This window comes from Thunnus albacares, chromosome 8, assembly GCF_914725855.1.
Source record: "Thunnus albacares chromosome 8, fThuAlb1.1, whole genome shotgun sequence".
Lineage (NCBI taxonomy): Eukaryota > Metazoa > Chordata > Actinopteri > Scombriformes > Scombridae > Thunnus > Thunnus albacares.
In genome coordinates, this window is record NC_058113.1 from 20,497,053 (window position 1) to 20,512,693 (window position 15,641).

A 15,641-nucleotide genomic window follows, 5' to 3' on the forward strand; every position below is an offset into this window, starting at 1 on the left:
GGAAAAAGATTAGATACAAATTATTCAAAGCAGAGCACATTTATATGTCATAAAACATGTCTGGAGGCGATTTTTAACGTCCAAAATGACTTGTGGTTTTGGCTTGTACCTCTGCTGTATTTCATCCCTTCATAAACCTGCTCCTTCTCCTTCTCCTACCCCACTGGCTTGCTCGTTCTTCCTTCCTTTCCTTACTTCTTACAAACTTACATTCCCAATTTCCTTGCAGTAGCTTTCTCTATCAACTTGTTGTTTCCCTCCGTACTTTGTCTATCTCCCTCCCCGCACATTCATCCTTCCTTAAACCTCCTCTTTAACCTCTATGATCTACCTGTTAAATTTTTCACTCATCTTTGTATCTTATGCTTACTCCACTCCCTCCTTCCCCCCTCTGCCTCCCCTTCTGCTATTCTTTGCCTGGAGACAAGCTCACTCTCCTCTGCTGCTTTCCCGCACACCTCCATCTCTGTATGGCTAGTTTTTATTCCTTCAGTCCATTCGTCCATCCCTGTTACTGCATGTGTTCCTGGCCACAGACTCGACTCTCTGTTGGCTCAGTTTAGTCTGGGTCTCAATGTCATTGCTAATGTCCCAGCATGGCCACTGCTGCTCTGCGTGTGAGCGTGTACGTGTGTTTGTATCTGTGAGTGTGTGCATGTGTATTGGATTCCTTAGGCTCCACTCTGCTAGTGTCACTGTTAATATAACATACTGCCTGCAGCGGGTTGCCTATACGCAGTGCTTGCTTTTTAACCCTCTTGCTTTTCACAACCCCCCTTATTTTAGCTTTTCTCTACTGCAGGGCTAATAAATGCTTGTGATTGCTTAGTGATGCCGTGTATGTTTGCATTACATGCTCTCCTCTCTCTCTCTCTCTCTTTCTGCCACATACAGTATGGTAATGTCCTCTACATTGTAGATGGCCTGATGCAGGTCTCTGGGTCAATTTCTACTCAAATCTCTCACTGTCTATCTTTTGTTCCATTCCTCTTCCAGCTTCTGCCTTGTCAGTATTTCTTCTGCTCTCTCTCTCTCTCTCTCTGTTCTATGTTCCTCTCTTTCTCCATTTCCCGTCTTTAGATATTGTGTGTGTCTGTTTATAACTCTGATTCTCTCCTTCCCTCCTTAATTCAGTCTCCCTTTCTGTCTGTCACCCTCTGTCTCCCTCTTCCCCTCCTTCCCCCCCTCTGTCACTCTCATTCCCTGCCTAATTCACTGGAGGTTTATTGGCATACAGGCAGGATTGTTTTGCCAAGCCATTACAGTTCAAAATTCAATGAAGGCGCAATTCTCAAAATGTGCTTTCAGTCTGTTTCCCTGACCCCCCTCCTCCATGAAAGAATTGTCTTTTACTTTTTTTTTTGTCCTTCGATTCCCCTTTGTCTCTTTTCCTTCACTCAGTCATTTTGTATGTATTTCTTTTATTTTAAATGCTTTTAGCCTTTCTTTCTTCTTTGGTATTTGTCAGCATTTAACCTCACCCTCCCTCTGTTCCTTTTTCCCCTCTCAGCTCAGCTCCATCTTCCTCTTGTCGATCCCTTCCTTCTCTCTCCATTTCCCCTCTAACCCCTTAAAACCCTCTTTGGTCAGTTTCTAACCCCCCCTCCTCCTCCTCCTCCTCTCCCTCCTCACTTCTTACCTCAGCACTTGCAGCAGAGAGCTCATGTACTGTCACTGCTCTGTCTTTCTGTGTTGCCTTTCTCTCTCTTTAATGTTTTTTTTTTTCTCGTTCTCCCCAGCCTCGCTCCATCATCCCACCCCGTCTTTCGCAAATATCTCTTATCTCTCCAGGCCCTTATTTCACCAAAATATGTCATCTTTTGCTTTTCTCCGCTACATCCCTCTCCTCTTTTCCGTTCTCCGAGGAGTGACTTTTCTGTTTTCCCCATCTCTGATTACTTCCCTCCATCCGCTCGTTTTGCCCCCCTCTGTCTCCTGTTGTCTCCAGGTCTTTCCTCCACCCTGCTTTTAATAACATATGTCAGAGTTTAACCTCTTTCCCCTTGTTTTCCCTCAGGTGTGTTTGGTCTTTAACCCCGCCCCCCCATCCCTCCTCCCTTGCCTCTCCCTCTCTGTTTCGCCTGCCACTACGGTTGTTTCATTTTCCCTTTCTTGCTTCACTCCTGTTTTCATTATTCATAACTGTAACTTGTTTCATCAGGCCCAAGCTCATTAAGCACTGGCCCCTATTGCCTCCTGTACCTCCTGGTTAGCAAACATCACATGCAGCCATGCAGTCTTCCCTCTTTCTGGTGTGTCTGCTTCTCAGCCACCGATTCTCTTTCTGAATCATACGCCTGACTCCCATGAACCTTATCACATCAGCTTACAGCTATCTCTCCTCTTACCTCCCCCAGCACGCTTGTTTTTTCTTGATAGGGCCTTTTCTATTCAACTTCCTCCCCTCCCGTTCAGGTGCACCTCTGCTCCGGCTCTATCTTTCTCCCCTTACTTCTCCCACCCTGTCTCTCTCCACGTCTCCCCTGTCCCCTCCTTATCTCACTAGAGTGTATGTGTGTGTGTGTCTCCCCTCGTCCCTGTTCCCTCCCTGCCTTCCTACTGTCCTCCAGGTACGTTTGCTGTACTGCTCCCAGGAAGAGGCTGAGCTGGTTTTCCGAGCTGCCTGGGCCGCCGGTCAGGCCGGAGCCTCGCACATGTGGTTTGCTGTGGGGCCAGCTCTCTCAGGTTTAGGCATGGAGAGCCTGCCCCGGGCTCTGTTTGCTGTGCGGCCCCAGGGCTGGAGGGACGAACCTCGCCGGAGGATTGCTCGGGGTGTGTCTGTGCTGACTCATGGGGCAGTGGCGATGCGCAAGGATTACGGAACAACGGGTGGGCCAAACTTTGTCACCAACTGCATGACGGATGCCAATCAGACCCAGAGACTGCGGGGCAGGATGAGGTGAGACGGAGATAAGGGGAAAGAGGAAAGCTCTAAAAGAGAGAATGTAAAAAGGGAAGCTAGAGAAATTTAAGGTTGGGGGGTAAGTATGAGCCAGTTGGCAGGTTACAGACAGAATATTTGAAAGTGGAAGAAAAAGAAATTGAGACAGGATGAGGTGTATTCTATGAAACGAGTTGGCTTTGTGCCAGAATGAGTTGGAAGGTATGTGGGTGGAGTTGGTAGATTCAGTGTCAGAGAGCAGGCGCAGAGGGGATATCTGAATTTGGAGGTGGCTATCATCCATGCAAAATAGATGTTGTTGGTGCGTGTAGTTGTGAGTTGGCGAAATTACCCCAGCATCTGTAGCAAGCGGACCATGTCTCATGTATATTAATGAGACAGCTTTAATATATTCCTTGTAGGCTGTGCAAACAGACAGCAGCACACTCTAACAGGTAGCCCAAGTGGTCCTGGATATCATCTTGGTTCATTTTTAATGCCAGTCTTTCTTGCTCCATATACACACTGCACACGTGATATTGTGTAGATAGATTAGTCAATAAGCCAAATATGGAATTCATTAGTTGTAGCTTTGCAGTAATGTTTGGAAATAAAGCACAACACAAACAGTGTAGCAATTAAAGGGCAATGATGAATGAATTCTTCTTTCTTTGCTTATAAACTATGTCTAGGAACAGAAGATAATGTTCTCATTTCCATTTTTTGCACTGCTACCTGCTGTTCACTGTCTGTAACTACAAGCTGCTGTTCCATCTGAGGCTTTTCATCATGTAAAAAACATGAATCTATCAGGTTCTGTGTTTTGAAGCCAGCAAGTTGACATGAGAATACAATTAGAAGGTTTGTCCTGTGTGATTATCATACAAACTATAGAGCTTGCAGGCGATGCAGAGAGCAGCAGTCGTTTGACTTCAAAGATCCTGACAATTCTGTGTGTCTGATCATTTGTCTGTAGATTTGATTAACAGACAAGCCCTGACAGTCACCACAGAGGTGCTGTGATTTAGTTTCAAGTGGGAAGAGAATAGGGAAGGCTTCTTGCATCAAAACCAGCTGTAGGATTTCTCTTATCTCTTCATATCCTTTAAGACAATAATTAAATAATTTACTAATGTTCTGTGTTTTCTGTCATATCGTTACTGTCTGCTTTCTCCTTTTACCTCCATCCATCATCACGCAGGTATTTCAGCAACATCACACTTGGTGGGCGAGATTACTCCTTCAATAGTGACGGTTACCTGGCCAACCCCTTCCTGGATGTAATTTCCTGGACACCTGGACGTGGATGGGAAGATGTAAGGACATGACATCAGTTCTTTGCATCTAATCATGTGGTTGTAAATTTGATTGACAGGCAAGCTCTGACTGGCTCCACCTAGATGCTGTGATTTAGTCTGACTTCAGAAAGAAAAGGGCATACTTTTTCTTAAACCATAATACACTTGATTGTATATTATTTAAACTGCTATGTGAATCTTGAGATTCGTGTGTCGTTCTAATGTTGCCCTCTGTGATGAACTGGAAGGACAAAAGCTCCTAGCAATTGAACCCAGAGCAGATTTTGTGCTGATTCAAGCAATGTTCTTGAGTCTTAATCTGTCCATGTGAGCTAGATGATCAGTGCTGCATTGGCATCTAAAATAAAAATATAAACCTGACAGTGAGGATAGGCAGGTCACATGGGTTTATGTTCATGTAAAGTTCACTATGGCTATCAGTGCCTGAGGCAGAGGAGAGAAGCTGGCTGCTGACCATTTGACCTCACTTTGTGCTCTCCTACTGTGCCTGTTCAGTTGCTGCTGTCTCTCTGTATCTCTGCTATTTCTTGGTTTAAACACACTCTCACAATGTACACACTCCCAAACACACACACATATAATGCGGAAATGATTGGTCGATTGACAGAAAACTAGTCATCAACAATTTTCATAATTGTTTAAAGGTGCAGTGTGTAGGATTTAGTGGCATCTAGCAGTGAGGTTGCAGATTGCAACCAACTGGATACCCCTCCCCTCACCCTCCCCTTCCAAGTGTGTAGGAGAACCTACAGTGGCTGTAAAACTCGTGAAAAAAGCGAAAGGCCCTCTCTAGAGCCAGTGTTTGGTTTGTCTGTTCTGGGTTACTGTAGAAACATGGCGGAGCAACAGGCTCTGTGGAAGAGGACCACTCCCTATGTAGATATAACGGGCTCATTCTAAGGTAACAAAAACACAACAATTCTTATTTTCAGGTGCTTGTACACTAATTAAAACATACTTATGAATATTTTATTCCATTGCTGCCAAGTCCGTTCTGCTAGATGCCACTAAATTCTACACACTGCACCTTTAAATAATTTTTCAAGCAAAAATGCCAAGAAATTCTGTTTCCAACCTCTCAAATGAGAGAATTTTCTGCTTTTAATAATATCAATGTAAACTGAAAATCTTTTGATTTTGGACTGTTGGTCTGACAAAACAAGCAATGTGAGGACATCACCATGGGCTCTGGGAAATTTTAATGCATCATTTGACTGACTGAAAAAAAGATTAAAGGATTAAAGAATAGATTCACATTTTTCCCAGTTGGCCTTATTTTTCCCAATATACACATGGTTATGTGTATATTCAAAGACATAATATTCTCTATAATCATTCTCCCTCTCCTAACTGGTCATAAATACACAGTCCTTGTTCCTTGCAAAATTGCACTAAATAGTGCAGCTGAACCCACAGTAACACAAGGCTTCAGCACTCTGAGTTAGCCAAATCAAGGGGGTATCTTCCAGTTTGCATTAAAGTTACATTTTTTTAATATAAAATTCCCTCTGCCTTTCCTTGGACAGTGTTTTCTTGTAGCAATGCGGCAGTGGAATAACAACACAAAGAGAGAATTTTGCACAAAACTGACCATAATTTTGGAGGATACTCACTTGATTTGCATAACTTGGACTTGAAACTTTACATGAGCCTCGGCTGAATGGTCAAATGCTCTTCCTCCGATCCTAAGGCACCATTTTTGGCGGAAATGTTGTCATGTCTATCCAGTATGAAGAGAGGAATGATTACAGTGACCAATAACTCCGTCAATATACATACAGCATGGGCATGCATGTATTTAGACAGGCTTGAAAAAATGTGAACCTATTCTTAAATCGATAATGAAAATAATCAGTAGCTGCAGCCCTGCAGTCATACACATGTACTCACACATTTCATTCTTTGTCATTTTGCAGAGAGACTTGTTCTGATGTTGTTCTGATCAATAGTTGCTGATTGTTCCTATTTGTTGCCTGTGTTCTCAGGTTTTTGCTGTAAAATGCAGATTTAAGTAGTGCTGAAGATTTCTGGGTATCACTGCCATCTAGTTGTAGACTCACCATTGTTTTGTGCGTTTGAGTGTCTTGTATACATAACTGTATGTTATGCATCAGTACCCCTGGCATGTCATGCATATTCTATAAAGCTGTGGTTTGTTCAGAAATCCTTAATACGAAGCCTTGTCACCTGTTGGAGATGTTTTCCCTTTAATACGCCGGGATTTTACCCTTGTCAGTGTCAGAAAAGAGAGCGATGCTCATTTTCTCAACCACACACCAGCACCTCTACACCTCACTGTACATGCATAAAGACACACAACACTATCAGAACATACACTTTACAACTGCACATAATCACAAACACCACACAAATACAGATGCACCCACACAAACTTACACACACACACACACACACAAAAGTACAAATACACACATTGATTGTTTTCAGCCTCCTGCTGGTTTTAACAGCCCACCAGAGTCCAGTCTCAGTGTGTTGTAACATGCTGACTCCTGCCATATCCCTCAAATCTCTTTCAATTAGAAGCTCCTGCGCTGGTCCTTCGACTCTGTGCAAACCCAGGGTACAAAACCCGCCCACATACACACACACACACATGCTTAAAGCTTTCACACCAACATCCACATGTCACAAATGAGGGCACATACTGTATGCTTACACACATATGCTTACACCCTTCTTGCATAAACCCTATTGCACACACACACACACACACACACACACACACACACACACACACACACACACACACACACACACAAAATGAGGATAAGACGCCTGTATCTGCCTATTATGCACATCCACGCTGTTGGCTCTCCTTGAATATTTAATGTTCTCTTTACAATGACTGCACCATTACCTAGAGCCCGGGAGCACCCAGCTTAGCTTACTGAAACACTGCAGACTAGTACTGAAGGTTGTCTAGCATTAGCATGGCTTGTTTCTGCTATGGAGACAGCACACAGAGATATATGTTCCAGGATATTACCAGAGATTGATGAACATTAATTAACGCCACTCACAACTGCTAAAGGATAATATTTTGGTGTAAAGTGGTTCTCAGTTCACTAACTTTTGCCCCAAAACAAGGTTATCTTCTCTGCCTGTTCTTTTTCTTAGTATGTACGTTTTTCTGGATTTTGTCTGAATAGCATGTTCTCCAGTGAGCTCTATCTGTTTCCTGCCTGTGTTGCCTGAGAGTGTTTTGATCGAATGTCTGTTGTGGCGCTGCGGTCGAAGTGCAGTCGAAATACTGTCATTGTAGCCACCTTCTCCTTCTCTCACTGCCAGAGCTTGCATTACACAGACAGGCTGCAAGAAGCGGCCAAACTTTACTCTACTGGCCTGCTTAAGCACTCAAATTCTTATGTGTATTTTATTTGTATGTGTGTTTGTGTGTTAACTGTATATTCTTGTGTATTTTTGTGTGTGTTTGCATGGGTTGACTGTATGTATGTGCATTTTCTTGTGTGTGTGTGTGTCGCCTCAGTCACACTTGTCACGACACTCAGACGTGACTGTCATCAGGTGATCATGCCAAGATGTGTCAAATGATGCTGCAAGAGGAAGCTTCACAAAAGCCTGAATCTTCTTGGGTGTGGTTCTGCCTCGTGCTGCTTTCAAAAGTCTGAATATCCCAGGCACCAGCATCCAGCACATCCAGAGTGCATATAAAGAATGCAAAGGGGGAGACAATGATACAGCCAGAGGGATGCTTGACAGACATTTTCAGGTCAACAGTGGACACAGAACAATGTGGTCTCACAGCATCATTCACAAATAGATTTTAAAAATCACATTGACATGACATCTGAGGCCATGGTCTACCCTGTGTACGTGTGATTTTCAATTGTGTAAATGCCCTTGAAAATGCATTTAGACCAGAGCTTATGACATAAAAATTCATCAATCAGACCAAGCCAAATTGAAGGGATGGGGATTTCTGCTTGCAACAGAGCCACCTCTGTCACCAAAGCTCCCTCAGTACAGATGAATCTGATTTATGTGTTGCACTCTGAAGCGCCGCCGCCATTACTGCTGTGGCAGAGTGGAACTGAACACATTTACGCTGACAGTGAAAGTACGGATGCTTGGGTTGATCATGGTCGGCAGTCGCTCCCTCCGACAGATGGAAGTAATCTGTGTTAAGGTGCCAGTTATTCAGTCTTAAAAGAGTACTCAGCTGATGTAGCATTGCTCTCCAATAACATTGTCGGACTCACAATGGACAGTTTTTAAAAAAGGATCAAAATTGATGCAGAACAACTAGGTATATCATCTTTTTCACTATGCATTCATCTTCCTTTTCAAAGCCTGGAGCCTACATTACCCACAATGACACTTCGTTGCCTCAAGTGACATCACTTGAGGCAACTCATCAGACTTTGCATAGCTCCCACTGGAGCCACAAAAGGCTTTATTGATGTGTAAAATTGGTGGAATTTTCCTCTAAAACACAAATCTGAAATGAGTTAAGGCTCTGGGAAAAAATTACATTAACATTCTGTTTGACCTCCACAGTCAGGATGTGAAAGTGGTGTTTGGAGAAGTTAATTAAAGGATAAATTCACAATGCATATTGATGCTTATGCATATTGAACAGTTTTTTGTTTGCTTTAATAATTTCTCCTGTTCATATTGGCCATTAGCTGATCTGTTCCTGATCCAGTTCCCATTTACAAAACTTCCAATGCACATGTGGGCACCTGACTATTGTTTTGAGACAGACTTGAAAAATTGTGAACCTATCCTTTAAACCCAGCAGGAATTACTTGCTGCTGGATTTACACATGATACTGTAAAAGTGGAATTTAAGCCAGGGAACGTAGCACCAAGCTCAGCAGGGTGGCTACTCACACACAGTCCATGTATTTATATCACCCTGTCTTTAGTGGTCCCTGGTCGGTCCTTTGCTCAGAATACGATTGAAACATGAAGATTTAACTGAGATTTACGAGAATAAAATTGAGGCCTGTGCTTTAGCAGCTGATAATAGCAAAGCCCCCAAAATAAGTTCAACTGTCTGTTAAAACTGGACTCATTTTCATTAAAAAGCTTGACTTTTGTAGATTATGAGCTGTATTTTAATAGCATTTGATGAGAACACTTTCAACATATATAACTGGTTCTACAGGATCTCCTGAAAACATTTCCACGCAGTAGCGCTCAAAAAAGTGTAATGCTTTATCTACATTACAGTGACATACTGGGGTGAACAAGTAAGGTGCCACTGCAGTAATGGAGACTTGTTTACTTCTGCCTACAACCTGTATAGCCCATCGTTTGTGCAGTCATGAATCTGTGAGTTAGTTGCTATCATCCAACTCAGAGCTATAATATGAAAATGTTTGTTTGTTCAGTGTCCGATTCAACACTAAATGACTAGTGCAGCATATCTAGATGACCACTGTAGCATCATCAATCAGTGTGGCCTTTGCACATGCATAAATGTGTCAGGTAATTGCTCCCATCCCACACAACAATGAATATTTAGGGCTCAGTGCTCTAAAATAGAGCGAGTGGGCACAATTACCCGTATAATACTTGTACAATATAATACATTCTGGTACCATAGCCCTGCAGTAAATACTACCGTCATGCAGCTTATAATATTTGTTTTTTATTGAGACTGTCAGAGAGATGTTCCTTCATCTCAGTAGTCATTTGTGGTCATAGTTTGTGGCGTTGCTGCATTGGATTGTGTTCTTTTTCAAATTCTTTTTCCCCATCTGTATTATACAAGGGAGGACAAAATTATGCAGTCTACTACAATGATTATTGCAGAGTATTTGTATGGGATTGTACTGGATTATGTTGTATAAGTCTTCATGTATGTGACTGTGTAAATGTAGGTTATGGTATTGTTATTATTATAAAACAAACTTTTATATTCTGTTAAATGAAAAAAACGTCTACATTGAAGTTAGAGTGGCTCCTTAACAGTAAAACACTGTTCTGATTTTATAGCTTTATTCTGTAGTTTTCTTAAGTTTCATTTTAAAAATGTGATAGAGTAACACTTAGGCACAAGCATGCATATTTAAGAGTGAAAATTAAAGAGGTTGTCAGCAATGATGCCAACTTTCAAAATTAGCAAATTAATAAATCACAATATAAAACACTGTACTTACAGCCTACATATAAACGTGATTATATTTCTGTTCATTAGCTGGTTTGATATTAAATGACCAACACAATCAATACAGACAGTATCTTGTGCCTTTAGATGTAAGAAAAACACAATTTGTTTAAGGACAGTACAGTAATACAGTAATACTCCTTGTGGATTACAGTAACAGTGAATATGGATTGTGGCAGTGATTCATTTTGGTAAAATATTTTCTACTTGTTTTCTTCTATATTCAATAGAATTTGTTTTGCACAAGAAACCTGAAAATAAAGTTTAAATCCAGTATTACCAGCACGGTTCTAACGTACGTTAAATCCGCTGCTCGTGCCATGGCAGGTGCAGGTTCAATATATAGAAATATTGCATTTAAACGTTGGTTTCGACCCAGGACAAACATTTTATAATTATGGGCAGACAGGAGAAATCTGTGGAAGCACAAAAATACCCTTTAATGATAAAACCTGCTCCTGAATAACAGGTAAAAATAACATCTTGATTTCCACCATAAAGGTTTGCCTCACCTGACATAATCATGCTGTTATGTATAAAAAGCTAAGGACCCAAATGTGCGCTTACTAAACGTGTGGAGACGTTGAAGCTTCAGTCATTGTCACACTGCTACTAATACTTAACTATTACTAATCACTACTCATGATTGAAAAAGTAATCACATTACTGTAAACATGTTAATTAATGTGTTACAGTGCAACATAAAATGGTGCTCTGCTTCCTCTCAGAGATATTTTCAGATGTTCGGAGGACTTTATCCCTCCTTTCAAATACAAACAGCTTTGATGATGGAAATGGTAGCCTGTTACCCAAAAAACTGACCTGATTCTCAGGCTGGAAAACAACAATCCATCTCTGTTTCCAAATATGGCTGTATGAATTGATTTCTGTCATATGACCTATGGAAAAACTTTGTTATAAAAACTTCAAATGTCATTCTACATGGGAAAACCTTTGGGTCCAGTATCTTGAGGCAAATGTGGGTTTCTAATGTACTTTTGATGCTGTGTTCAATACTGTTGTAGAGATTATCTGGTCTTGTTTATCATTACTATATAAACAAAGGTAGTATCCATTAGAACAAATACTGTCTTTGATAGAAATATGTGCCACCTTTTGTCTAATTTTTCTCTCGCCTGTCTCCCCAGGTAGGCTGGTGGGAGAACGGCGTACTGAGGCTGCGGTACCCAGCCTGGTCCCGCTACGGGCCATTCCTTAAACCACCTGATGACGCCCAGCACCTGCGCGTTGTCACGCTGGAGGAAAGGCCATTTGTTATTGTGGAGCTGGCAGACCCTGCATCTGGAACTTGCATCCGTGACTCAGTGCCCTGCAGACGACCCCTTAATGCCAGGTTTGAATCCTTTGGGCAAAAGGCAAATTGATTTTTTTGTGTTATATTATGGATGTGATGTTATTGACTAATTTCATATGATAATTTTCACGCAAAACATAAACTGATAGTGAAGGGGGAGAAAGAAGAATAGATAGAGATAGAGAGCTGAAACGATTGGTCAAATAGTTGATTGGCAATAAATTGATCAGCAGCTACTTTGATAATTGATTAATTAAGTTAATTTCAAACTAAAAAGCCAATCAGGTTCTCCTATGTAAGGATTTACTGCTTTCATCCATTTATGTATGATAGTGAATTAAATATCCTTGGGTTTCAGTTGGTCAGACAAAACAAGACATTTGAAGATGTCATCTTGACTCTGAGAAATTAGAAGATTTTTCACTAATCTCCAACATTTTATAAACAAAGCGGTTGATCGATAGATCGAGGAAATAATCAGCGCAAAATAATTGTTGGCTGCAGTCCTAGAAGCCTCTCTAGTTCTGCTTTATGAATGGAGTTCCTAAGCCGTCATGATGCCCTCCAATTGAGGTGACATCAATCACCTATCAAAACTGTAGTCTCTTTACTCCCTGACCATAATCAATAACAGACTGCTCTCCAGAGGATCAGTGGAATGACTCAGGGGTCTGGAATCAGATATGACCACAGTGGAGCTTTATGGTTCATCAGCTTCTGAAGGGATGACAGCACCTAGCCTACACTGGTCGATCAAACCTGTCACCAAGGGTTTGACTACAGTACACTTTCTCTGTGACCATTTCGTTTTCCTTTCCTTTCCTTTCCTTTCCTTTCCTTTCCTTTCCTTTCCTTTCCTTTCCTTTCCTTTCCTGTCCTTTCCTTTCCTTTCCTGTCCTGTCCTGTCCTGTCCTGTCCTGTCCTGTCCTGTTCTGTCCTGTCCTGTCCTGTCCTTTCTAATCCAATCTTGAACCAGACCATTACACGCCGAACACAATGCAGTTCTTAGTCATTTTGTGTTTCACTTTCACGTCTGTTCTTTACTGACTTTTTCTTTCGTGACTTCTTCACAGCGCCATCCATGAGGGTGTGGCTCCCATGAAGCAGTGTTGCAAGGGCTTCTGCATTGACATCCTCAAGAGATTGGCTAAGATTGTCGGCTTCACCTATGACCTTTACTTAGTGACCAATGGGAAACACGGGAAGAAAATTGATGGGGTTTGGAACGGCATGATTGGAGAGGCAAGTCTTTGGTTTATATGTGTGTGTGTGTGTGTGTGTGTGTGGGGGGGTGCCTGTGGTTCTGCCTGTCTGCCTTTGTGAGCAATGTGTTCTCAATGTCGGTCCCATATCACTGGCGTATTTGTGAGAGGAGTGTGTGTGGTTTTCCCATTTGTTCCTCTGCATATTTTGTATAGCATTTTCTATTGACAAGCCATATAGTAGCATTTCTCAGCTTGTGCTCCTGCCTCCTGGGTGACCAGTTAAACGCTATGTGTCACATCAATCGCTGTGAGAGTTATGGCCACTTAACCACTGCCAGCAATCAGACAGCTGTCATTTATTACACACATATACATGTGCACAAGCACACACACTGAGATAGATGGGAGAAAATGCACAGTTAGACAAATTAGATGGACAAGCATGATGGCAAACGCATGCGGTGAACACACACGCTTCTGCAAACACATCCCTAAAGCATGTTGATCTACGGAGACACATCCTTGTACACACAGAAGCAAAAAGACACACATACACACACATTGTCAAAGACCCCCTGGCTATTTGGGATTAGTCCTTGATATTTTCTTGGCAATACTCACTGAAGTTCATGATCTCCCATCAAGAAAGACACAATTATACTGGCAGAAAAATAAAAACAGGCACATACAAATAGACAAGCATGCACACGTGTTCACACACATACCGAGATCGATACAGAGGCTGCTGTTTCATTGAAGTACCCCGCTGTTTCTGTCTTTGTCCCAGAGGGAACTTGCCAAATGCCAGTTGTCACGGGTTTCAAAACAGTTCCACTGCGCTCTCCTGCTCCATCAGTTATAACTTGAGCCCGGGCCAGAGCTGTCTGTCGAATCTATTTTCACATGCAAAAGGCCAAGCGAATTTTGTTTTCTCAAACTAATGTCTGTCTTTTGATCAGATGTTCCAAAGCCTGCCATTCTTTGATCAGGTAATCCAGAGACTTGGCAAAGTTGAGGGGAGGGTGCTTTGCTTTCTGCTTCGCTTCATTTTTCTGCTGATTTGCCCTGAAGAGCGGATGTGCCATGTCTAATGTAGATTAACATTTCACTTGTACAATCAGCAGACACAGCGGTTTTCAGGTTTTTCTAGATGGTGGTAGGGAGGAGACGTGCCCTAGCTCATTTTGTATGGAGCCGGAACAGTGACTTTAAGTTATGGCATTGAAAATAAAATTTGGCATTGAAAACAAAACCTGAACTGAAAAAAGGAACATTGGCATTGAAACACTTGTAGTGAAAAAAGTTGTATTGGCTCTGAAAAACATTACACTAAATAATAAAACACAGTCATTAAAAAAATGAAGCTTTTAATAAAACATGAATATATTATACTTGCTCATTTTTTGACCATGCACCTGTAATCCTATTATCTTATTTTATTTTGATATTTGTTTAATTCTAATGTGTTTTTCAATGACACTTGTCAAATATTTTCTCAATGTCACTCTTTTTACACTGACTGTTTTTGACCGGACTGGCCACAGATCAGCCCTTTAACCGCAGTTGTCCATGAGTGAGTGAGTGATGAAGTTACACCATTGGTTAGCCGCCTGAACGTTGGAGTTTCCTCATTGGCCATTGCTCTTTCAAAATGAATTTGTGCGATATGATGGAAGTGGAGGATAGTAGCGCAACGCAGAGTGATTGTTTCCTGCTCCGAGCTCTGACACTCTCAGCTCCGGTGTTAAACGCAGCAAAGTCGACTAATTGTTCTGTTTAAACAGATGCGTACCAGCGTCTCTGCGTATCCTTTTCTACCGTCTAGTGTGATCGACTCTCCGGCTGACAGCACCGTCAGCAGCCGGCAGGAGAGACGCTCCGTGGTAACTGAACTATTACCAGGATGCAACTTTTTATTTCTATGATGTTTTCACATCACAAACAATGAACAACAGGATTAAAGCACGAGTCTTGCAGGTAAAACATGACTCATGACTCATGTAGGCTATTTAGTGTGCGGCAGCTGCTCTGCAGGTGCGCATGATTTGATTGTATCTGCGTTAACTGGGCGGAGATGAGCCTCCTGAATTTTCACCCAAAATGCTGTCAAAACTTTCATTTACAATTTCCACAACAGCCTCCATGATCATCGACCAGGAAAGAGGCAGCAAAAAGGTGCATAGAGGCATGAGGGAGAGTGCACAGTTAAAGCACCCCAAACAACCATCACTCTGACAAAACACTCAATGCGGAGTGATAGAAACAGATGAAAGAGCAGGGGGAGTTAACAGATAATTAGAATAGTTATAATTAGAATTAAAATAAGTTCTCTTTCAAATCAAACATCCCAAAATATGAGTGGAAAGTATTGTTCTTGCAAATGCATTTATAACCTGTTATTTTTTTTAACTCAAATGTAGCTTAACTATATCATGTGATCTGCTACTTCAGTACACTTTACCAGTAAATATTACTGGGACCACTACAGAAAATTACAGATGAACATTTAATATCCAGGAATTCAAGTTATCGATGCTACCACTGACTATACCTGTAACATATTGGCCACAATTACACACATTGACCATACACGGTCCAGACATATACTAGGTTTTGACCTAGTCTTGTTTTTCAGTGACTGTAGTTTTCAGTTTCAGCTTTCTGTCACTGTTTTGGCGTGGAGGGGAAGGGTTAGGGGGAGAGTTAAGGGGAGTGTGCAGGCACATTTTAAGGTGTACAAAGGGTCAGGATGCAGAAATGTCAG

The 15,641-nt window shown here is 41.8% G+C and overlaps 1 protein-coding gene across 1 annotated transcript in view; it reads left to right on the forward strand.

Annotated features, from left to right (window-relative positions):
• Positions 1-15,641, forward strand: part of LOC122987848 (glutamate receptor ionotropic, NMDA 2D) — a 51,239-nt gene that overhangs the window by 19,459 nt on the left and 16,139 nt on the right. The window contains exons 5-8 of the mRNA XM_044359880.1: positions 2,571-2,899; positions 4,083-4,197; positions 11,506-11,711; positions 12,746-12,914. Coding sequence (XP_044215815.1) covers positions 2,571-2,899; positions 4,083-4,197; positions 11,506-11,711; positions 12,746-12,914 — 819 coding nt within the window. The remainder of the gene's footprint in view (positions 1-2,570; positions 2,900-4,082; positions 4,198-11,505; positions 11,712-12,745; positions 12,915-15,641) is intronic.